This window comes from Cupressus sempervirens, chromosome 9 (assembly GCF_028749045.1).
Source record: "Cupressus sempervirens isolate cs-2001-9-10 chromosome 9, ASM2874904v1, whole genome shotgun sequence".
NCBI classification, from domain to species: domain Eukaryota; kingdom Viridiplantae; phylum Streptophyta; class Pinopsida; order Cupressales; family Cupressaceae; genus Cupressus; species Cupressus sempervirens.
In genome coordinates, this window is record NC_143126.1 from 540,710,512 (window position 1) to 540,736,024 (window position 25,513).

A 25,513-nucleotide genomic window follows, 5' to 3' on the forward strand; every position below is an offset into this window, starting at 1 on the left:
AGATGCTCTACTATCAGGTTCCTCATCAGAAGAATCTGGATCAAACTCAAGTGAAGCATCTACAAATCTAGATGATCTTGCAAGAGAAGCTGAAGATGTCAATACAGGGATTACTGGTATAACTGGAGCTTCAAAAGCTGCAGGAGCCCTCCCATCCTATGAACCTAATGGAAGCCTAACTCCCAAATCATGAACCTTCATAGGCTGGCCTGTCGGATCAAGAATAGGAGAAACGAACATGAATGGTCCTCGTTGCTCATCAAAGACTACATCACAACTGTATAGGAGCCGAGATGTCTCAGTGTTGATCAAGCGATAGGCTTTGTAATCACTACTGTATCCAACAAGCATGAGTTTTTGAATCTTGGCATCCAACTTGGTGCATAACACATCAGGGATCTAGACAAAGGAAAGAAAGCCAAAAACCTTCAAGTGATTGATTCTCGGCTTGCAACCTGACTAGGCCTCTTCCAGAGTCTTACCTTTGACCGCCATTGTGGTAATTAGTTCAAAAGATAAACTGCAATGTTAAACTACTGCCCAAAACTTCTTTGGAACATGTTTGTGCTCCAACATGGATTGAGGCATCTCACTGATTCATCTGTTTCGACGTTCAACTACACTATTTTGTTGTGGTGTATGGGGTGTGGTTTACTGGCGTTTGATGCCATGAATATCGCAAAAGTTAGAGAATTCATTAGAACAAAATTCCACCCATTGTCTGACCTAAGAGCAATAATAGATTTCCCAGACTCTTTTCAACTAGAGGTTTAAAATTGTTAAATACAGTAAACGCTTCCAATTTCTTCTTAAGAAAATAGACCCACATTTTTCTACTGAAACCATCAACAAACAACAAAAAATACCTAGAACCGAGAACAGGAGTGACCATAGCGTCACAAATATCGACATGAATAAGCTGAAGTACCTGAGAAGCCCGCCATGCATCACCACTTTTGAAAGGTGTGCGATATTGCTTCCCAGCCTGGCATGCATTACAAACTCCAAGCTGATGAGTCTAAATCTCTAGCAATCCGAAGACAAGCCCTTCTAAAGCAAGCTGAGAGAGATAATGCACATTTAAGTGCCCATACCATTGATGTCAAAGTGCGTTGACAAAAGACCGCAGAGCAGCCATAGCTAAGTCCTAAGAATCACCATAATTAGCAAGACTGAAAAGACCATGATCATCAAGACCAACTTCAACAACAAATTGAGTCTCCCTATCAATAATGGTTCATTGATGTGAACTAAAGGTCACATCCAATCGTGGAGAGTATCGCAGTAACTAACCGAGAGTGGATTGAGTTCCATCCTTGGAACGTAGTACACATATGAGTGCACTGAATTTGAATGTTGACTTTGCTGTCAACAGTGTACTCTTCCCTGCCACCAAAAATAACTAAACCTGAAAAAGGTTGGTAGTCAATGAACAGTCTTTGTGGTGGGTGAAATGATGAAAGGCACCTGAATCAATGTACCAGGCAGAGGACTTCACATGATCTGCAAGTCTTTTAGCCATTAACGCGTAGAAGGCAGAATTTTATTGCTCAGTGTGTTATGCATTGTTCGCTTGAGGCTGAGAACAAGATTTCTTAGATTAGGGAGCTAGTAGGGAGCTAAGCATTTGTTAAATTCAACCTTCATGTGAATGTTCTTTTTCTTGGAGCCTTCTAATGTTAGAGAAAAGGACTTTTGTTGAGAAGACAACTATGAATGAAACTTGCCCTTATCCTTTTGAAAGGATTTAGAAGCAAAGGCTTCCTCTGTGGAGGTGGAGTTGGAGTTGCTACGGAAATGTTGTTTCCACCAATCTTGCTTAAGCAGAAGTGTGCAAAGATTTGTGAACATCAAATCAACACCAATAGAAGTGATGTTGAGAGTCTCGATAAAATGCTCATAGGACATGGGTAAATGTAATATTTCCCTTTCTAATCTGCTGAAAGAAGTTAAAATTTTACCCAAGGTATTTTAACAAACAATTGGCATACAACATGACAACTAGAAATGATTGATATCACTGTCGAGTCTGGTCTATTGGTTATTATCAATTTTAATGTACTGGTGTTCAACAATTTACTTCAATGAAATGATCTAAACCTCAAGAGATAATAAACATTCAATCAAAATAACATGTATATTAAGGAGTGATGTTGAATCCAAATGTCAGTGAAATCTCTTGCTGCTATAACAATGATCACATATGCAAATACCAGATGTGGAAAGATATTCATATGAACAAGACTAATTGCATCTCTTTTACATAGTCAATCATTTCTCATATTCATTGGTCAAGTTAGGAACAAACCAATGAATAGACGTCTTACACATTCAGATTTTAAGACATATTGACAACAAGTATGTTCCTCGACATATAAGAAAAGGGAAAGACTAAATGTAACAAATGAACTTGGAGTTTAACATGTTTGGCACTGCGGCCCTTTTGCTCCATGATGGTGACTCAATCTCAATGACGTACTTAGCTGGTGTATTCTTGCTGCTAATGTGGACTGGTGTGTTGGAGGTGGTGACGTTTCAGAGCAGTTACTGTTGTTATTCTCACATTTGAAATTTATGTCTGCTACTACAAAACCGACTATGACTAGTAGTGATGTCTCCTTCACCTCGACTGTTGATGGGTCCTTACGTCTACACTTGGTCCACTCCTCATGTGTCCCAATTACAATGCTAACTCTGGTTGTTTGTCACCATGACCCTGACCACCAGTTTGTTGCTAATGTGTATGCTGATAGTGTTCCTTCTCACACCCAATATCACCCAAACTTACTCTATCTCTAGCTGCATAAGGTATTGATAACATATACTTCCAGCTAATACAAGAACTCAAATTACTTCCACATGAATACTTACTTCTGCTAACTGGCTCGACCTGATGCAAGAATCTTAAACCATTGTGTATGTCTGAACCAGTTTGTACTTCTTGAGAGCTACTGGGGCTACGTCTAGTCTCCCAACGTCTTAAGGGGTTTCATCCTTAAAATTTCAAGTCACATTCAAGCAACCGATTTTCAAAGCAATGTGTTAATATGTTTTCCTGGTGTCAATCCCAATGTAGCTCCATGCTTTTATAACCTCGATATGAGGGAAGATACAAACAACCAGGCAATGTGGGATAAAAAGCCAATTTCGTCTTTTAGTCACTTAAGTTAGTTTTGTCATAAAGTGATTTAAATCATAAAGTAAAGTTATATTTGCACTTTATAATATTAAAGTGACTTTATTATAAGTTACTTTATAACTTTATAATAACATTAAAATATTTAAATAAATCACTTAAGTCACTTGAACTTTAATATCTCTTGAAATACTTATATGATTGCCATGCCGTCTGAAATAGGAATCTCTCCTCATAATTCCCCGTGTGACCAAAAATACTTTCTAAAAATAGAAAGGGTCCATCTCTATTACTCCTAACTTACTATACATAGTAAGTATGGCAAATGGAGTCCAAATGATATCGAACGAAGGCCAAATCCATAAATCCCTAAATGTTTGAGATGAATCAAACCTCATAAGACCCTCTAACCATCCTCATTAGCCCACGAGGATCCAATATTAGGCTAATCCCTGAAATTCTGATGATGGCAACAAATGGGGACATTATAGTAAAGTTTTGAGGTTTATTACCACATTGTCCTCTTCCTTCACATCTTGTGTCCAATGGCAAGCAACTGATCACATATTTCTTGAATCTTATTCAAGTGTTCTTGGAGCGATTTCTGCTCATCCATGCCAATAGAAAACAGAGTGTTCTTGAGAAAAAAGGCCCTGTTGTTGTCTGAAGTCTCATCAAATTTCTTGAGATGCTCTCATATCTCGACAGTTGTCTCGCCAGATGGAATCTGAGGGAGTAGATCAATTACGGATAATTTGAAAAGCATCAGTGCCTCCCAATTATTTTGATCAAAACTATCCTGATCAGTACCAATTGCAGTCGAACATTGTACAACACCTAGAACAATCTGATTGGTATTCTCATTCCAATATTCAAAGATTGTTAGAATTCGCTACTTCTACATGTCATAATTCTAACCATTGAATTTATGATTTCTCTCGAGCATAATATTTGTCAAAGATGCCATAGCACGTGTTTTGGTGAAAAGCATGCAAATTTGTGAAGGCACGCACTTTGAGGCAAAAATTGGAAGATAGATAAAAATGAAGAGGTACCCAAAACAGAAATTATAAAACCTTGAAGGAATATGCTATTAGATTTTGGATCCGTTGGCTCATAATTCAAGGCACAAAAATCGAGGCACCCAAAAAAATGAACGATAACCCAATTGAGCTATCGAAATATCCATCAAGAACCTATAAGAAATTGGATCTAGTACAGAAATGTAAGGTTTTGAAAAAAACGTACAGGTCTTCAAAAGAGCTCCAAAATTGGTAGATTTTGTAGACAAAAATTTAGTTTTCTAGGCACGGACCTGATTGTGAGGGTTTTAGAAACACTAGACGGTGCGAAACACTACAAAAAATGGCCACGAAAAACTACAAATCCTGTCCAAAACCACAGGCAAATAAATCAAGCCCAATTTCAAGCAAAAACATTGGCAAAACACCAATAAATTGCATCCAAACAAGAGCAGCGATTTGCAAGAAAGAATGCCATGTTTTTGCTTATAGAGTTTGCGCAACCAACTAGAGCCTTCGTATAAAAAACGCTACACAGAAAATCATTACCAAACACATGAAATCGCTGCCAGAAAAAAAACAACAAGAGATGTAGGAAAATTGCCTGAAACCCTAGTCAGGTTCTACAAAAAACAATGTTGTTTTGCCCACCAATTTTCCAAAATAATTAGTCTTGAAAATTTTAGGCAAATAACTTTCAAAGAGAAATTATAATTTTTTCGAAAAAAAAAAAATTAAGTTAGCTATGATACCAAATTACGGGAAGTAATTGGTAAAATACTTGCTTGTTATTAACAGTATTCAAATGATCAATAAATAGAAATGAATAAATGATGTTTCCTTAGGAAACAATTGTCAAGAATAGAAACATTCTTTTCTAGCTAACAAATAACTAACGGGTAACTAAATATTAAAATTTACAATAGATTGCAATAGATAACCATTAAATAGAAATAGAAACTAGCTATTATCATTAATAGATTAATATAGGAGTCACGCCCCTGACAAGGTTGGATTTCAAACAAAAATAAACTATGTTCCATTAATCTATGGTGTTCTATGATAGAGGTGACTGAAGATGGTGACCTGTGTTTCATGAATGGCAGTCCAGGAGGCCATTTAGGGGGTCAGTGGGAATGCCTTTCAGGCATGACAGTCTCGAAGTCTATTTTCTGAGGACAGAGGTAGAAAACTATATATAGTCGTTTATGGCATGAAAACCAGGTTTTAGACATTCACATAATGCAATATTTCAATAATTTATCTATAGTAACAGCCAGGATCATCACACAATTTCTGTAATACAAACATAAGCAGCATATAACAACAAACATTACCTGATTTTTTAAGCATGGCAAACAATAATATTGCAATCAAAAATGCAAATCAAATTCCTTGTTGTTGAACCTCGTTAACAAAGAGAAAGCAAAGGCAAATGGAAATAAATGAACTTAAACATCACAAGTTTGCACAACTCAATTTAGGAACACTCTCCACGTGTATTTGAATCTATAGCAACTGAAACAAACTCAATTCCATCAACAAGTGGAGGAGAAAAGGATGAAAACTCACCATGTCGTACAGCTAGACCCCAGTACCGAGCAAGCCAACACCTCTTCAGAACCACCTCTTCCTACCCAAACAATTAGATTTATTAGATTTGTCTGGTAACCTTCAAGGATCCGAAAACAAGATAAATATATTGCATGCCCCCACACAAAGTTTGTGTATCACAGAAAAATAAAGTATAAATAGCAAACCATTTCCTCCTGTGTCAAAATCATTCTTTGAGTCATGGAACGCAATGATTTTGCTTCTGATTCAGCTTCATGTAATTGTTCGGCAGCTGATGCTGCCTCATCCCTTGCAGCCTAGATCACACAAATTATCAACAAACTCAAGACAGCTACTTAAATGGTACAAACTTAACATTAATATTTCTTGTGAACTTCTTTGTCTCAAACAAATACTTGTGCTCTACATATTAGCAACAAATAAGGAATCAGACTGACCTCTGCTTCCAAACGGAGAGCTGCTATTTCATCATCTTTAACATCCTTAGTCTGAGCTGCTGCTTTCATAGCAGCCTGCAAAACATTGATAAATCAATACAACTTTCTCATTATATAAATCAACTCCTAAATACACTTAGCCTAGTAACAGGTCTGAGGGTTAACTAAACATTAGTCTATTAAAAATTCTGAAGTGCTGACTCCCTAATTGTTGTCAATTACAAGGCTTGTCTCAAAAAAAATTCTGAATGTTTGTGGTTTCTTGAGTTTTCGCCTACCATGTTTAAGTCCAAGCTCAACACAATATTGCTAATATGATATTCAAAGGGAATAAACATTATCCAGAAATTCAACACAGGAGGAATGAGTTTTGCCAAGACTATTTAGTTTAGCAACCAGTAAATTACATAGATAACTCAAGATCAACTTTCCATTAACGAAATTAATATTTGCCATTCAACCATCGAGCAGACCTTTCCAATCAACAAATAAAGGGTTCAGTGAATATGCTTTGTAGGTCACCTCACTATCACACATTAAAAAGTAGTAGTTTTACTTAGCTGAGAGCTCTAGATTGTGGTGTTTAAGCAAGACAGTCAACTTGAAAATATTGTTTTTTGGTGTTGGTGTATTGGATGATTGCTCCCTCAAACTAGCACCACAGAAATTAATACACTTAAATTCTGTCACCCATATTCTCTTAAATGTTCCTGTTTCATTATAATTGATTCATTATAGCTTTACATCATTTTCATTTACATTTGTAGGCTCCTTGCAAGTGACTTTACATGATTTTCATTTGCATTTGTAGGCTCCTTGCAAGTGGCAGCAAAATGCTTCTATAGTGGCCCCTTGCAAAAAGTTAGTATCAATGTCATTTATCATGGTACATCAAGACCACCTCTTATAAGGCCTTCTACATTCATCCCCCACCATTTTTAGGCTCATGTTCCAAGAAGTTCACACATACATGTGGTTGACTGCCCTCTGTACATCTGTGAGAAGGTTATCACTACTTGAGGAGAATTTAAAATAGGTCCAGATCCGTATGAATCAGTAGGAGGATCTATACAGATCAGAATTGTGTTTTGACATTTCTGATTTTGTTGTTTTGTATGATTCTATGGCCCCTATTAAGTGGTAAAACAAACAGGAAAGGTGGCCTAAAAGCTAGCACTTGCCACTATTTAAACATCCACCGAATCTTCCATGCTCTCACCTCAAGAGTCTTATAGGGCAAGACATCATTGGAAGGAAAGTTGTTTTGGAACTGAACCAGATATATTGAAAAAATTGAACTTACCCTGCAATGAACAATTATATCTCCAATCTCCACCATCAATGTGTCATAGGCAAGCTACCGAAGGTCAGCTTAATATTCAATCACTACTGTCTTTAAATCAATAATATTTAAATTATCATGATAATAAAAATTTATTTTCTGTTTTCATTATAATCCAATATAAAGATGGCTATGCGCATTTGGACTGTATTACACATAATGCATTTAAAATATGTCGCAGGCCTGTACAATCATGTTAGATTTCTATTGAATAAAGAATCTGACTTGAATAACTGTTAAGAGGCATGATGCGTTTTAGTAAAACATAATTTGATGTATACCTTCAGAAGATTTGAATAGAAACACAGAAAACCTTGTAGTATTCGCTGTTGATTTTTAGCTTAAGAACTCTCTCACTTCTTCCAAATACCCACCCCTACAGAAATTTAGGTGAAGTTAGCAACCTTGATACATGTAATAAGGGTTCAGTAAAATGTTTAATCCTTCTTGTATGGGTTCTCATTACCCCAAGAAAGGTAACTAATAAAGCTACTTGCTCAAGATCAATGTACACCATTCCTTGGCATCAAAGAAAGGAGAAGTATCTTTGAGTGGAGTTGCCCCCAAAGAACATACCCTAATAGAAGTACCAACTAGGTTAATTTTCCAAGAACAATGTTCCCCATTTCTCAGAAACATAGGAAGAGGAGAATATCTTTTAAATAGAACCTCTAAGGGGCACACTAAGAAAGGTAACTACCTAGGGTTCTTAAATAAGAACCATGTTCCATTTCATGAAATCAAACTAAGGAAAGAATATTTTTTGACTGTAGTTACACTCTCCACCCAAAAGATACCATTCCCTCTATTCTTCAGATCTCCTGAAGAAAACCTTCATGCTTTGAGAAGGAAGCTCTTGCTAATATATTAAAACCCTATTTTATCTTACAATGAAAAAAATAAATACAGAATATAAAGAGTTCCCAAGGTAACTGATGCTCTTTCCATTAGGTTGCAAAAAAACAATTCTTAAACTAGTTCCAGAATTTCTGGTTATTATGATTTACCCCAACGAAACAATCAATTAGAGTCTTTAAGAAACAAAGAAAAATGGACATTAGGACTTTCTAAATAGATATACCATATGAAGACTCTAAAGAAAATGTGCAAGTACCTCTCTCTGCCGCAATGCTGCTTCCTTTCTGCAAGATATAAAATCACAAATTTCAGTACTCTGGCCTCAAAAAGAAAAAACTGCTAATAATATGAAACATTGGCATCTAATACCTGCTTAATAATCGTGCCTCTAGTGAAATGCCTTCTCCAAGGGAAGCAACCTGACAAAAAAAGTGCATTTTACTTAAGCCCGCAAAATGTTCTCTCTGCAACTACTAGCAGAAAACACTTTACTGCAATCTGATTTCAAATTAAATATATGATAGCCAGAAAATGCAGAAAAGTATGGTTAGAATGAACTAATTCTAAAATTCAATGAATGGAGAACAGCAATAATCTATATCTGTTTTAGATATAACCATTGTACTTGTACATCTTCAGAAGAGCAACTAAAGTCAAGCATCTGTTGATCAGCTGATGAAATTGCTTAACACAGTTGTTATTAGCTGTTGAATTCCAAGTAATGGTGCATAAGCTACTGTACTTATCCCTAGACAAAATTAGAAATGTTCAAACACTATAGCAAAAAACAGTTGACTTTCAAAGAAAGAATGTCAAGTTGATATAAATTTTTCAATTTACCAAGTTCAGACCGAGTGTAATATAATGTTCTCCTTGAATTTCCATATAAATTATTGCAGATTAACTATACACAATGGTAAACTGTACTATTTAGGAAAGGAAGAAAAAAAAGAAATTAAAATTTACATCCATGGTTAACTTGAAAACACGGAATGTTGTATTAAGCAATAAATCATTCTGACACCAAAACAAAGCAAGAATAAATTATAAAACCAAAAAAGAAACAGAAACAACCACAGACAAGACAGGTTTGCCAAAGTTTTATGTTATTTGAGTCTTCCTGCTCACAAGAATTTCCCAGAGATAATACAATTGGAAAAAGTACCTTTATTTATATTTGCATTTTAATAAACAACAAATTAAAAAAACCTAGAACGTCTCATATCACCGACAGTCAACAATACTTTGGACATAGATAAACAATTGGTCACCTCTATATGCTCTTATTGTATAGACTATAAACCTAGGCTGCATGGATACACGTACCCACACCCCTGGGACGTTACACATGTACGTATACACCAAGTACCGGGTACTCAGTGGAGAGCATCATAGCTAAAGATGCATAAGATTTCTGATTTTTGTTGCATATAAACTTGTTGTTTATCAAGCTTAATTCAATACATAAACAGTTTGAAACTTCAATACAATACTGATTAACACTAAACCATTATTTATGATCTTCTTGTTCATGTTTAACGTTTGCCTTCTCTGTTATGCATCTGAACATTTATCATATATTATTATTACAAACATATTGCAAATTTTAAACTGAAAACAATACATTACATCTGCAAACATTATTATTGTTCTTGTTTTGAAGAACCATTGTCATGCCTCATATTTTCAAATTTTCTATAAATATTAAATTATATTAAAAAAAAAGGTTTGAGGTACCCAAGTAATAATGTCCCCTATTTTGAAAAATAGTTGTACCTGTACCCGTACCGGTATGCTAAGTACCCACATCCCCGTGCAACCTTGCAGGATAGACCATTAGTTACCACACCTGGACTTAGCAAGGACTTATCAAGCTGATCTATGTCTTGGACTCAGACTCAACACAAAACTCAGCTCTCTTAGAAAAGCATGATATAAAAATATTGTTTTAAGTGGTGACCTAGACTTGGCCAGATTAACCATTTATAGGCAATTGGCAACACTGGTGTAAAATTTGAGCAGTGCACATTAATTGAATCAGCACAGACATTTATCAACATCTCTGGTTAGCAACTACTGAGAATACCAGCATTTGACACTGTCTACGTCTTACAAAAGTTGACATATAGAATCAATCAATTCAACAACCTAAAACTTCCCAAGAATTACCAATATAAGAAAGGAATAAGTACTTGAAGGTTAAGCTTCAATCACATTAATATAAGAAAAAAATAGTGAGTGGCCCACCAAAGTAATTACTAAAACCAAAATAAGCCCCCTAGAATATCATAATAGCCAAGACATATAAAGCATTCCTCTCTCCATATCCTTCGGAGAGAAAAAGTAACTGATAAGGGATACTATCAACTCACTAAATATGGTGAGTTTTCACTTGTAATCTGATGAGCACATACTCTAAAGAGACAATGAGGATACTTGGGCCATCTTACCAGAGGTGCCAATGATAGTAAAGGCAAACAAGGATGTCATCAACAATCAGCAAGAAATGCTCCACATGAAAATCCATCATAGTGCTGAAAGGCTGCAAAGGAAGCGTCGGGTGAACCCAAAGTCTTAACATCTTTAGTTAGTGAATAAGAAATAACCAACAATTGAGACCTCTATGACTTAGATAACCCAAACAATTTGATAGATCAATCTAGTCGCCTCTAAGTTCCCTAGAGAGCCCAATTTATGAAAATAACAAATACTTGAATCCTTTAATCCATAGACAAAAAAGATAGTGAGGGATCCTCCTATGTATCTGTGAACACTGAAAATGAAAACAAATCCCACTGGATATTATAATAGCCAGTGAATATATAGCATTCTTCTCTATCCATATTCTATACAAAAGAATGATCATACATCCTATTGCCTCCCTAAATATGGAGATGTGTTTCCAGTTGTAAGCCAGTGAGAATATGTCCTCGAGTGGACAAGAGGGATCATCGGAGGTTATGTGACCAAAGATGTGAAAGGTAGCTGTAGCCAACAACGGTGTCATGAAAAATCCACAAGAAACGCTTACCATAAAAAACTCATCATAGTGCAGAAAGTCTGCAAGGAAAGATCCAAGTGAACTGATAGTAATCCAAAGTCAATACCAGTACAGCATGTAGGTGGTTATTCCTACAAGAGCATGTGCTTAGATATTGTATTGGTACCTTTGTTACTGATAACACAATTGTCTCATGTTTTAAAACTAGGTTTCTCTCCCAAAAGGGTTTTCCCAATGTAATCATGTGCGTTAAATGGTATAATTTTCTTGTGTATTTTTTTTAATACCTCTCCTCCAATTTTAGTGTCAGAAGCATATTCCTCACCATTACTTCCTTCTAGAAATTGACTAATGTTGTGTTTCCTTCTACTTTTCAGGGAGCATTGGGTTATCTTATCTGGTGAAAGTCCAATGCTATGTTTTATAAACAGATATATGTCTTATATTCAACTGTAATACATATCTGATCATTAAACAAATGTTTGATATCGCTTCCTTTGAAAGCTGTTTCATGCTATAATCAACTGCTTGAAGCTGCGTATATAAGTCAGAATGTGCATTTGAGCTCTTGATGTATGTATAGGCCAGTGGCAAAGACAAGTAGAGAAGGAAGTTATGATTACCTTGTACAGAAGTCATTAGCTTTAGCACATTCGGCCAGGCCTTTCCAAGTGAATTTTGAAAAATGCCCAAGAAAATCAAAGGAAATAATACAGATAGAGAATGCTTTCACCTTGTAAATAGAGTCAGGGACGTAGTGTCTTCATTGCAGCTATTCATTAGTTTTAAAAATATTTCCAGCAGGCACAAGAATTTGTACTTCTCAATTGAAGGTATCAAACAATGTTACATATGAGCAATCTGAGATATATGATGAAAAATAACCTGCTTTTCAAGCTCTCTTGCTCTAGCTTCCGCCTCCTCCCACTTATCTTCCGCGAGCCGAAGCTGAATTTCACAGTTTAGTCATAAAATAGCTCAGGTACTCACTTTATTTAAACAAGCGTCACTGCCAAAATATGATCTAATATTATATTTCATGAAATAGTTGTCCCCCACACATTCATTAAAATATGAAAATGCATAATTAGTAAAATACCACTCTTTTAGTTGTACAAAATATATATCACTATAGAATAGTTCAAGACACACCTTATCAAGAAGATTTTCATTCTCCTCCTGGAGCATATCAACCTGAAAAATATCATCCCATATAAGATATCATGCGATTGAATAACAGTTTCAAACAAAAGACCATATCTCAATAACATATAGTTGATAAGTCAATGCTAACCCATAAAAAAAGGAAAAGAAAGGTGAAAAATCATTGGCCCAATCTCAAATCATATTAAGAATAAGCATCTTAAACATTATGCACATTACCAAAAACAGTAATTTTGAAGAGAACATGGAAATACCTCATCACGAAGAGCTGAAGCCTCTCGTTGATTGCCAGTATCCTCTCGGGTATTCAAACGCGCAACTTCAGTTGGAAATCTGTAAATGTTATAAAAGACGATGCTAAAATTAAGGATCTTTGGCAAGCTTGTCGCAGATGGTACTACAACATCCATCATTTGGCCATAAAATACATAGAGTTTTATGTTCAACATGAAAGAAGACCCACAGAGTAAAACCAATAACCAGTTACTGATGGATCATATCATCTATATAGTTCAAGAGAGGAGATAAGAACAATGTATGAAAATTTGATCAAATGAATATTAACCCAAATCAGAAAAATCAAACATCCTATCTAGCCATGTAAAACTACAATTTACAAGATGCTCAACAAAGACTTCACAGACAAATCTGAATAAAGCTATGTTAGATGAAGTTAAGGGGACAGCAATGGTTAGACAGAGTCCCAATTCACCAAAGAATATCCCACATTTATGAGGGGGCACTAGATTTAAACTTATTTATTACATGTAAATTCATTTTCAACATTAAAATCTGAATATTCTATAGTTATTTTTAAATTTTACAATAAGATAAGACAAATTTATTAATGTCCAACAACAGACCACAAAGTGGATCTAAGGGGCCGCCAAGATACAGCCAGAGAAGCCAGCCAACAGCAGGCACACCAAACAATGCCCAGGGAAAGAGCAGAATCAACAAAAATCAAAGAAACTAAAAAGGAAAAACCAGAGGCAACAACTGGCAACAAGCTAGGCGCCCCCACTACGGAAAAGAAATCCAAAACCGAAGGATACAACCTAGGGCGAGAGGAAGTCCACCACTACCACTAGGAACCACTAAAGGTGGGCGGGGGGGATTGTTGTCGAGAATAACTCCAACGAGGACTCACAAAGAATATTGACTGGTGACATCTGATGATGCACCTGAGAAGTGTTTATGTTTTAGCCCAAAAAAACAGAGATAAACATCAACAAAAGAGCATAAACAACACACAGAACACTCAAAGCATTTATCCTGGATAACCCTTCCACGGGAAGGGAAAAACCCAGCCACACCAAAAAAAATATCTTTTATTGATCATAAAATATTCAAGTACATGGCTTTCCACTTGATTGATTTACAATATATCAAGTAATCATATAAATAGATTGCATAAGACTCTTCATCTTTCACACAAAGGTCTCTTAGAGCCCCAAAAGTAAGACACGTCATATTTCCACATATTCAACACTTCACATTCCATACGCATGCCTCTTCACATGATCTATGACACATGTCTTTTAACTTAAATATAATCACAAATCTCTCATTCAGCTGAAGATGACAATAAAGGTCATAACAAACATATTTCTATCTCATAAAATCAGCGATAAAAATCTCTATAGCAGCTACAAACTTCAACACTCCCTCTTACCAAAAGAGAGATCTTTAGTCACGCATGCACACATAGCTGCAAGCAAAGATGATAAATTCACATAACATATGTTATCTCAGCATAACATAATCCACCATAGTTACTTCATAAGCACATAGAATGAAGTCACATACATGACTTTCACCATGCTTGCTTGCAGTGGGTAGAACAGAGACTTTTATCTCAAAACTTCTTCCAGAGAAGGATACATTTCCACCATAACTACTTGCAGAGGGTGGAACAAGGACTTCCACATCATACTTCTCCCAGAGAAGAATATATTTCCACCATGCCCACTCGCGGAGAATGGTCCACCGTACCTACTCGCAAAGAGTGGAATGAGGGCTTTCACCTCAAACTTCTCCCAGAGAAGACTGTATTAATAACTAACATTTTCTCTTAACAACAACAACTTTAATAACTGAGATTTTCTCTTAACAAAGACTCTCTCTTAGCAGGGACAGCTTTAACAACAAAGAATCCCTCTCAACAAAGAAAGCTTTAATTACAAACTCCCTACCAGCAAGGACAGCTTTAATAACAGAGTCTCCCTCTCAGCAGGGATAGCTTTAATCAATAATATAAGATGGCTAAAGCTGAATTGTCTCTCTCTAAATATGATCTTCCCCTTTTAAATAAAGTGCAACCAAATTAGTATCAACATTGCAAACATCGTTGAATAATCTCTCACCATCCCATTGCACCTTGCAAATAAGAGAGATTTATTGCAACTCATAAGATCCCCTTATCAGAGAAGCCAATGCAAAGATATATTCTCTTTCCAGTTAGATACAAAAATCATAGAATACTTATCTCTTTGAAGTCTGGTTTCAACACAATATGATTAAATAAAAGGAATATGTGCAGACTAGCATTCATATGATAATCATAGAACTTGTTTGAACAAAATGTGATATTCAATAAAGATGTTACCGTAAAGGTAAATGAGAACCGACATCTTCCAAAATAACCTGCAAGTCTCATCACAAGTGTTTGCACATATTACATCAGCATGCACGCAATCTGAATTTGATTCTCAAAATCAATGAACATGGGTATAATGCTTAAGTGAAAATACAATCTCAGATTTTACCACAACAATAAGAAATTATATCTCAAACTTATTAGACTCAATATTTATTTCTCAATGAGATAAAGTTGCCACACATCCTCCAAATTTCATCAAGCCTGTAAATTCTTCAGAAAAGAATTAGACTAACAATACGGAGTACTAAACGTCTGATGAACTTTGGACAATAGTCAGAATTATATAGCTCAGCGATTTATCAATGTAAACAGTGACGTTGCCTTCCAGAGTTTCACAAAAAAAATTGTATAAAAGCTATAGATAGCATATCATTCAATCCAATTTATATCCAAGAACTTACCCTTCATAGCAATATAGGCCCCTTGCGAACTTCCTTGTCACTGCTGCCAAAATCACAATTCTAGAAATAAACCATGAATGAATGATAAGAAATGACTGATACAGCTAAACCTTATTGATAGAATCAATATTTCTGAGAATGTTAAGAGCATAAAATATTTCTCATAAAGAAATTATCACAAAATACTTATATTTTGATTGCCTTCTCAGATTTAGACCTCCATATGATTCCTTACTAATAGCAACATTATTACAGATATCTACGCCCGGACTTCTTCTCAAGAAATACAGTTGCTCAAGTAGCTTTGTTATATCCTAACACCTAAAAATTTCAATCTAGCCACAAATGTTCCTTGGAAATGTGAGTCTCTACAGTCGGTGACGAGCTAGATAGAAAACACACTACTATATAAAGTTCAGTGCATTTGTTCCCGAGCACTTATATCAATACAGATGATCCTGATGAATACAAAATGATGCCTCAAACTGATCAGACACCTTCAAGCATATCCGTTTCAAAGGCTGGAAAAAGATAATGGTTGTCATAGACTACCCTTTCATTCCAGAACTCTCTTTCAAGGATCATCTATGGTCTAACTGAAGAACAGTCATAGCAGTATGCCAAAAACTCCTAATTCATCCTCTAGGTCCCGCTCGATAACACCCACTTGATCATAAAGAACAGAGGGAGTAGCACTAATGAGAGCAGTCATGAGAATACAATTCTTGCATATCGCTTCTTGTATGACTCTTAATACAAAACTGTGCAATTCACGATACATTCCAAAAAAAAGGAACACAATAATATTTGTATCAGTCTCGATGCCTTCTGATAATAACACTGATGAAACCACATACACACGCAAAAGCCTCCTGAAAGAATACCAATCATCTCACACACAAGACATCAAAGAAGAGTAACGTCAAAGCAAGGAGTGACAACAAACTCTCTTACTAGAGAAATGCAAAACCACCGAATAACATAGATGCAAAAAAACGATAATATCCTTGATCATCATCTTCCTGCAGAAACACCAAGGCATTAAATAAGAAGAATGATTTCCATTCAAGAAGACCACCCAATAAAGCAACCCTTGAAACAAAAAATGACTTCTCTCCAAAGAATAATAGACAGTGACATGAAACAGTAGAGGTCCAGCGTCTCTCGCAGGGATCACGACATCGCTTAAACGCCTCTTGTGGTTCTATAAGACTATTGGTTGTATCGGGCATTAACATGTCGATCTTTTGGTGAAACAGCAACCTTGGCCTTTCTAACAACCTCTACATATGACAGAGTCTCCTTATTAGAAGGAGATGATGTCATTGGTGGCTAGGGGATGAGGACCATCATTCATGCCACCAGGTGAGCACAAATTCTGAACTACAGTCTTAGATAAAGAGTATGCCAAGATTGGTATACAAATGGAGAACATGAGGCCAGTTTGGGAGGAGTATGGGTACAACTGTTAAGGTTGTAGCTTCTGTCGGATTGATTTTTACATGAGATACCTTGTTGATGGTAAATCATCTTATATATATATATATATGGTTAACATATTAATATTACATATATGCTTAAGATGAGTTACATATATGATTATTTATATTACTATTATATTAATATGTTAACTCGTGATGTTTAACCGTAGAGACGTGTCTCCTCTCATATTTACAAGCCTTCATTTGCATCTGGAACAGAATAAATACAATGGCAATTGTTATTACATTTGCAGAAAACAATCTTATAAAAATCAACATGGTATCACAGCTAGACTGCAAATGATTAAAATGGAATTGCAAATACACCACATGATTTACTATTCTAAATAGAAAGTATGACAGACCACAGCATGAATGACTGAATGAGAAACGACATCATTGGTAACATCCCAATTCATTGGCTTTGTTTGAAACACAATTCGGTGATTTTGCAAATGGCGTCTAAGTTGTTCTTGATCTTAAGCAACAGGGAATCAAACTGGCCTCGTTTGTTTGCTTCCTCATGGTTCTGATGACCATGGCCCAAAACATGAAAATGTAAGATTGGAGCGACTGATAAACTATACTGTCAGCATACAATACGACAGGCAGAAGCCTAACAAATTGCAACAGTTAACGCACTGGCATTTCTGTAGTATTCATGTGAGACGTGTGGAAGGAGAGGAATAAATTAAGGTGATGAGAAGGATAAAACAAAAACAAAAAAGATAAGAAGTATTGGGAGACCATTACGAAGAATCGGGAGTAAAACTAGTGTGCAAGGCACGGTTGTGAATGGGATATACAATTAGAGTTGCTATCAGCTAATTCGAGGAAGAGAAGAATAGAGGAAAAAGAGCAGGAAAATGATCATTCCCAGTCTTCCATCTACAGCTAGTTAGGCTGAGATACATATGTAGTAAACAGTTGTACTCATATTATAAACAGCTGTCCAATTGGCAAACATCACCACTACTCAGCCAGATTCTAATCATTTACAGAGAGTGCTATCAAATAACAAAGAATCGTATTCTACACATTCAGAGAAAGCAAGAAGGTACATATTTTATACAAAACAGTTCCGACCCAGAAAATGAAGAGTACACATCCAATCCAAAGACATAATACTCTCAGCAGTTTGCTGTCTATAATACTCTCAGCACTAACCATAACGGAATAGTCTACTTGGAAATCAAATTCTTATCTCCTACAGTCACCACCTATACCGATAAAAGCCATAAATATGTTCAGGGGAAAAGGTGGGAGAGAAGTATAGATAGAAAAACAATAAACTCAGCAAGCGATTACTAAATACCTTGACTGCCTCAGATAAGAACTAGGCAATAAATTCATTAAGTAAATCACGTCAGTGCAAACTGCAATCTAACCAAGGGTATATGCATAGTACATAATATAGATATACTATCCTTTGCAGTAATAAATATATTCATCACATTTCTATCGACATATCAGAATAAGCATATTCAATTTCAATCATATCAAAATGCTAAATAGATCAGATATAAGAAATAAATGGAAAGTGATTATATGAAATGAAGGATATATATCAGATTAACATGCTCGATAACACAGATGTATCTGTATCTGAAAACACTATGCGATGGATATAATGGAATTGTTCCAGTACTCTCCTTCGACAACAATGAATTCATTAGACCACCATACAACATGAAACTAGAACTTCAGATGTTATATCTATGAGTATTATAGAGGTTTTGTTAGAATCTTTCACTGCCCAGATTATATTCTGACCTGTATATCATATTACATGCAAAAAGATATTCTTTGCCATGTGGTTGATCGCTGGAACTTGTCGGGACTAATTTCTAGCAAAGAACATATTGAAAAGGTGGATGAAACAAATAAAAGATACTCAAAGAATGGAAATTTATTTTTTCAATCTGTGTGGATTCTTTATCTTCCTTTCATATAGAGAACAAAACTACAGACTGCAGAAAAATTCTCTAAAAAATGGCTCAAAGTTATTCAAATATCGGGTCATTGAAACGGTGGCGTGGTTTTCACTTGTACAAACTGTAAGGGATAATGATAGTAAATTGGATGGAATATTGCATTTTTTTTGAAAATATGGTTCATTAAAATATTTTCAATAGACAGAGGCAAATAGTAAACTAAGATGAAATAGGTGGCTTCAAATAACTTTTGATCTCTAGTTTATGGCCATTCTGGAATCCAAGAAAATATTTGTAAATAGTCATCATAAAGCACGCTGTACTTTCCAAATTGTTGGACAAGGGACACCTTTCAAAGCATAATAGAATACTTGATGAAAAGGTTATAGACACTTTCAGCCAATGAAATTTGCAGATGTTAAATGTTTTTATGGCAGGAGATGATAAAAGACATGCCTCAGTTGATATTTGAGTATTTTGGAATACAAGTTCAATAGGAGAGGACCATCATTGCATCCTCCCTTAGTGCAAATAGACTAAAGATCTGAGATCTATTAAACACAAAGAAGTTTTCCATATTTGATGCAAATCATTCAACAATATAAGAATGAGAATTTTACATTGTGGGGGGAATAATTGCCAATGTTCCATTCTCATTGTTTGACAAATGCTTTATGGAGACATTTTCTGATTTGATGCATATGGACCTTCATTAGAGTAACTTGTGCAGATAAGTATTCATCATCTTTGAGTATTACATTTATCTACTCATTGTAGTCTCTCACCTAATTGTAAATTCTATACATACTATAAAAGTTATTTGCCTTGATCTTTTCCTTTGTCTTTAAGGTTGTTCTTACAGGAAAAGAAGGTTGGCACTTTACAAATGCTACCAAATATTGTGCAGAGCTCAAGCTTATGACAATAGCTTCAACAAAGTTGTGATCAGGCTGGATACAGTGAGGCTCTTGAAATGAAAATCTTTAATGATTGATATTATGAGTATCCTTCTACATTAAGAGGCAGTATGACACTTCTTCAAAGGAAATGCAGGAGCTTAGAAGATTAATACTCAGAGGGAGTCTACAAATACATGTGTGACTGCATGATTTTGATGGGCCTACTCTTGAGTGCATCATGAGGAAGTATTGACTTATCACTAGAAAATCAAAAGATTGATATAAGATTCAAAGGGACTTCGATATGCATCCTTGGGCGAAGAGAGTTTCTGATGAAGTAACTATAGGACTTGACTTCCCAAGATCATTGTTCAAAAGGAGAAGTTTTGAGATGTAATCCTTTGTGGATGATATCTTCTCTATGAGAAGTTCTAAGTGAAATTCCTTGTAATGTGCTCTCCTCTACGAGAGAGAAATCTGAGGTGAAAATCCTTGTTCTACCCTCTAGTAGCAGCTATGGTGGTTCATGGTGGATATCATGTAAGTTACTACATGATGTCATTATGATATGTAATGAAAGGTGACAATCTTTCATTGACATATATAAACAGAAGGTAACCATTGTAAGGTGACGATCTAATAAATGGTAGACCTATTATCATGACAGACTTCATTAAATTGTTGTTCCAGAGTGTTGGGAATCATGATAACAAACAGACAAACGATAATCATTGTAAGATGGCGATCTTATAAATGGTAGACCAGTTATCATGGTTCTTTTGGCCGGACTTTGCTGGACACCATGATAATCAACTTGTTATGGTTCTTTGAACCGGATCTTGCCAGACACCATGACATAGTTACTACTATAGACCACACTTAAGGTGGTGTTTTAAATTTATGGAAATTGGTTCAATTATGTGTTATGAAAGGGGAGAAATTTAGCCTCATAGTAAAATGAATATCATACTGAAATGATATCTCTTCGTATCCTTAAGAGCATAATGTGTTCTATAAATCCTCCCTAGCTAAGAGGGAGTGTTAAGGTTGTAGCTTCTGTCGGATTGATTTTTACATGAGATACCTCGTTGATGGTAAATCATCTTTAAAATAAATATCTTATATATATAATATATAATATATATTATACATTATATATTATTATTATATAATATAATAATATATAATAATATATTACATATATGGTTATTTATATTACTATTATATTAATATTTTAACTAGTGATGTTGAACCGTAGAGACATGTCTCTTCATGAAACATGTCTCCTCCTCTCATATTTATAGGCCTTCATTTGCATTTGGAACACATTCAATACAATAGCAATTGTTATTACATTTGCAAAAAACGATCTTATAAAAATCAACAACAACATCACCATGGATGGGTGGAGGGACATTAGGAACCGTCCACTCATCAATATCATAATTACATGCACAAAGGAGCCATTTTTTCTCAAGGCTATTGACTATTGAAGGAATCGAAAGGATGCTGATTTTCAGTTTGACATCCTTTGGACAGCTATTGAGGAGCTTGGGCCACAAAATGTGGTCCAAGTTGTGACAGATGCAGCACTTGTGTGTCAAAACTACAAGGACACTTGTTGAGGCAGCATACAAACATATTTGGTGGACTCTATGTTGTGTGCCGACCATGAACAATGCACTAAAGGACATGTGGAAATTTGCCTGGATTAAGGCAATAGTGAGCGATGCTAGAGATGTGCAATGTTTATCTACAATCACCATACATCCCATGCCATTTTCAGGAGCTTCACAAAGGAGGAGTTTTTAAAACTAGTTGAGACCCGTGCATCAAACTTCATTCTTTTGGAGAGAATGACAGAGTTGCAGGATCCAATGCAAATCACGGTTATGACGAATGGGTGGAATAGGCGGGATGGGTTAGGACAACGTAGGGGATGAGGGTGAAGGAGATAGTGAAGAGCGATGTATTTGGGAGTGATGCAAAATACATTGTCTCTATCATCACTCGAGTTTTCCAGGCCATCAAATATGGAGATGGGGATGCAACTACCATTGGAAAGGTGTATGAACGCTCGATGCTATGCTTGGCTAGATGAGCCTAGTTGTGAGAGACAGGGACACCAGTTTAGCATTTTACACTGAGCACATTTGTCTTATTATTCATTGTAGGCAAAATAGCCTCAACACTCCATTACACATGGCTGCTTATGCATTGAATCCAAAGTGGTACATGCCTAAGGCTTGGAGAGTTACACCATTGAACAATGATGAGGTAATCTACTATCAAATTTCAATTTATCATGTTATCAACTTATCATGTTGTCATGAACCTTTAATTTTTAATTTACTAATATTAGAATTTGAATTGGAGGTGAAGAAAGCGTTCTTCTAGTACATTGATAAGATGTATGACACTGAGAGTGTTGGGAAGGTTCGCCTTGAGTGGACCAAATTTTCTACTCTTAAGGGCTATAATCTAGAGCGAAGGACTTAAAAACAAAGGCACAAGAGGGTCCAATTTTGTGGTGTAAATGTCAAGGACCCAAATCAACAACTACCACACTACTCATTTGTCTCCTATCTCAAGTTTGTTGTTCTTCAACTTCAAAACCTAAATTCTAATTATTAAAATTATACGTTTTCACTTTTGACAATGAATTTCAATTTTTTGATTAGTCATTTGATAGCTATCTTAGGTATCTAATCATTTTGCTTCTGAGAGGAATTTGTCTACTTATAGCTTCATCCACTCTCTTAAGAGGAATAGACTTACCTCTAAGAATGCAGAGAAGCCAATGGTTGTACAGTGTGCCTTGTGTATCAGTGATCGCAAGACACGTGTACAAGGAGAGCCCTAGAGCACAATGGGATGAAGATGAGGGTACTTTTGATACAAAGTTGGTTGGTGTTCCTCTCACAAGTCTTATGCTTGGAGAGTTTGAGATTTCGGATTATGAGTTTTTCAGCCTAAGACCTGAGCTTGACAGGGATAATTAGAGGCCTTTAGGCTCTATTGCATTTTGGTAGCCCTTGGGCTTTGACATTTTGTCTTTGTACTTGTTTTTTATCTTGAGACTTGGATATATGAACCATTAAACATTGAACATTGTGATCATATCATGCTTGATGCAATTATGATTTATCTTTATGATGAAATTGATGATATAGTGATAATGATAAATTCAAATTGATATCTATGACTCTTGAATTTGAATCTTCAATTTTTAATTATTTAATTTATTTGATATAAGTTAAAAGTTAGTGTTAATGTTTTGTAGCTTCAGTTTGATAAACGCTAATGAAGATCTATATATATATATATATATATATATATATATATATATATATATATATATATGAGATGTACATAAATATATATATATATGAGATGTACATAAATATATAAATATATATATACATATATATTATTATTTATATATTAGAGAAAGAGATAATATATAATTTGTATATATAATTATAATGTTTAATATTATGAATAGACACGTCTTTGTATATATATATTTAATATATATGAGACGTACATAAATATATATACATATATATTATTATTATTTATATATTAGAGAAAGCGATAATATATAATTTGTATATATAATTATAATGTTTAATATTATGAATAGACATGTCTCTGAAGAGACGTGTCTATTCATGACTCTTTCTCCATATAAATATATTGATAGTTGCATTTGAAAACGCATACCAAAAATATGGCAATGTCAATACATTTGCACCAATGTGAATGTTTTGCATCTCAACATTCTAGAAGGCCATTACTCAAAGAATATTTGGTGAATATCATTGATATTTTGGGAGGCCAATACTCTTGATATCAGATGTGATATCAAACCTTATTTTGAGTATTTGGTGAATATCACTGATATTCTAATAGGCCAGTACTCTTGATATCAAATGTTATATCAAACCTTATTTTGAGTACTTGGTGAATATGATTGATATTCTAGGAGGCCAGTACTTAGTGAATATCACTGATATTTTGGGAGGCCAATACTCTTGATATCAAATGTGATATCAAACCTTATTTGAGTACTTGGTGAATATCACATGTTGATATTCTAGAAGACCAATACTCGTGATATCGAATGCAATATCAAATGGTGGATAACTTTTTAGATACCAAATGAGATATCCTTTAAATTTGACATTCTTAATATTACCAATGGTGTAATATTTGTCTTGTGTTTATCCTCCCTAGCTAAGAGGGAGTGTTAATATTTTGTAGCTTCGGTCTAATAAACTCTAGTGAAAATATGTAAGTGTATATATATGTGTGTGTGTGTGTGTGTGTATTTAATATATATGAGATGTATATATATATATATATTATTATTATTATTATTATTTATATATTAGAGAAAGAGATAATATATAATCTGTGTATATAATTATAATGCTTAATATTATGAATAGACATGTCTCTTCATTAACACTTTCTCCATATAAATATATTGATAGCTGCATTTGAGAAACACATACCAAAAATATGGCAATGCCAATACATTTGCAGCAGTCCTCTAAAAACTAACAGTTAGATATCTTTTATTTTTCAAGGTTCAATGCAATGTAAAACTAAACTAACAATAGCAGTCATGATGAACTTATACTTCATATTTATCATTTTATGTCTTAAATTGTTATACATATTTTCATAATCAACATTTTAAGTACCATATGTATAGTATATAGTATATACCCCACCCCCCAAGTCCTTCCCTCCTGTCCCCCACTGTTGTCCCCAGCTTGTTACCAAATTGAGGCCCCTTTGCTCCCCTGTTCTGAAAACTTGACCGCCCGTCTCCCCATCCCCTGGGGCGGTGTAACTATGAAAAGTATTTGTCATTGCCTTGTATGTTTCTTCAGGTCACCAAGATGTGCATAATCATACCTCAAACATCCCCATTTTAGAAATTTGGGGGCACGTCAATTAAGGTGTAGCCTCAGAAAAACAAGAATGAAGGAAATTCCATGGCATTCACCTAAAACTGTTATGATTGGAGGCATTATCACCATGTTTCCAAAAACCAAAGAAATACATTCTCTAAGATTATTTCCCCAGCTACAATGCATGCAATGTAAACCATCATACTTGGACATCATAATTGTTATGGTGAATGCTTTTAGTGCTTCCAACAAAACTATCATTGCAAGCCATAATATTAGTTGTCATTTACCTGTATTTTTTCATCTATGAACTTCAATATACATAAAACACAAATTATATACAAACTATATACATAAAAAACAAATTTTGAAACCAATACAAAAGGCCAAAATTTGGCATAAAAGGAAAAAGATCACAATCTTGATGTTTTCTAACTATTGTTACATAACTGAAATCATTAGTATTTTTTTAAAAATATTTTTAAAACATCAGTTACCTTATTAAAATTACTTTAGTCGTCAAACAATTCCAGATTGTTTGAATCATATATATCCACCCAAAGTACTCTAAATTTCAACCCAGCTAATTTGTATCTTCTTGATGTGAAAGTAGATTTTCTTTTGGCAAGTAATTCAACCTATTGGGGTATTTCGCATAAGAAGCATTGCAAATGGT

The 25,513-nt window shown here is 34.9% G+C and overlaps 1 protein-coding gene across 1 annotated transcript in view; it reads right to left on the reverse strand.

The window, feature by feature from the left end:
• LOC149539760 (coiled-coil domain-containing protein SCD2-like) overlaps positions 1–25,513 on the reverse strand; it is a 119,156-nt gene that overhangs the window by 63,209 nt on the left and 30,434 nt on the right. The window contains exons 3-10 of the mRNA XM_089800962.1: positions 12,790–12,868; positions 12,524–12,565; positions 12,257–12,319; positions 8,740–8,789; positions 8,627–8,654; positions 6,171–6,245; positions 5,919–6,029; positions 5,731–5,791 (exon numbers count right to left, since the gene is read on the reverse strand). Of these exons, the coding sequence (XP_089657088.1) occupies positions 5,731–5,791; positions 5,919–6,029; positions 6,171–6,245; positions 8,627–8,654; positions 8,740–8,789; positions 12,257–12,319; positions 12,524–12,565; positions 12,790–12,868 (509 nt within the window). The remainder of the gene's footprint in view (positions 1–5,730; positions 5,792–5,918; positions 6,030–6,170; positions 6,246–8,626; positions 8,655–8,739; positions 8,790–12,256; positions 12,320–12,523; positions 12,566–12,789; positions 12,869–25,513) is intronic.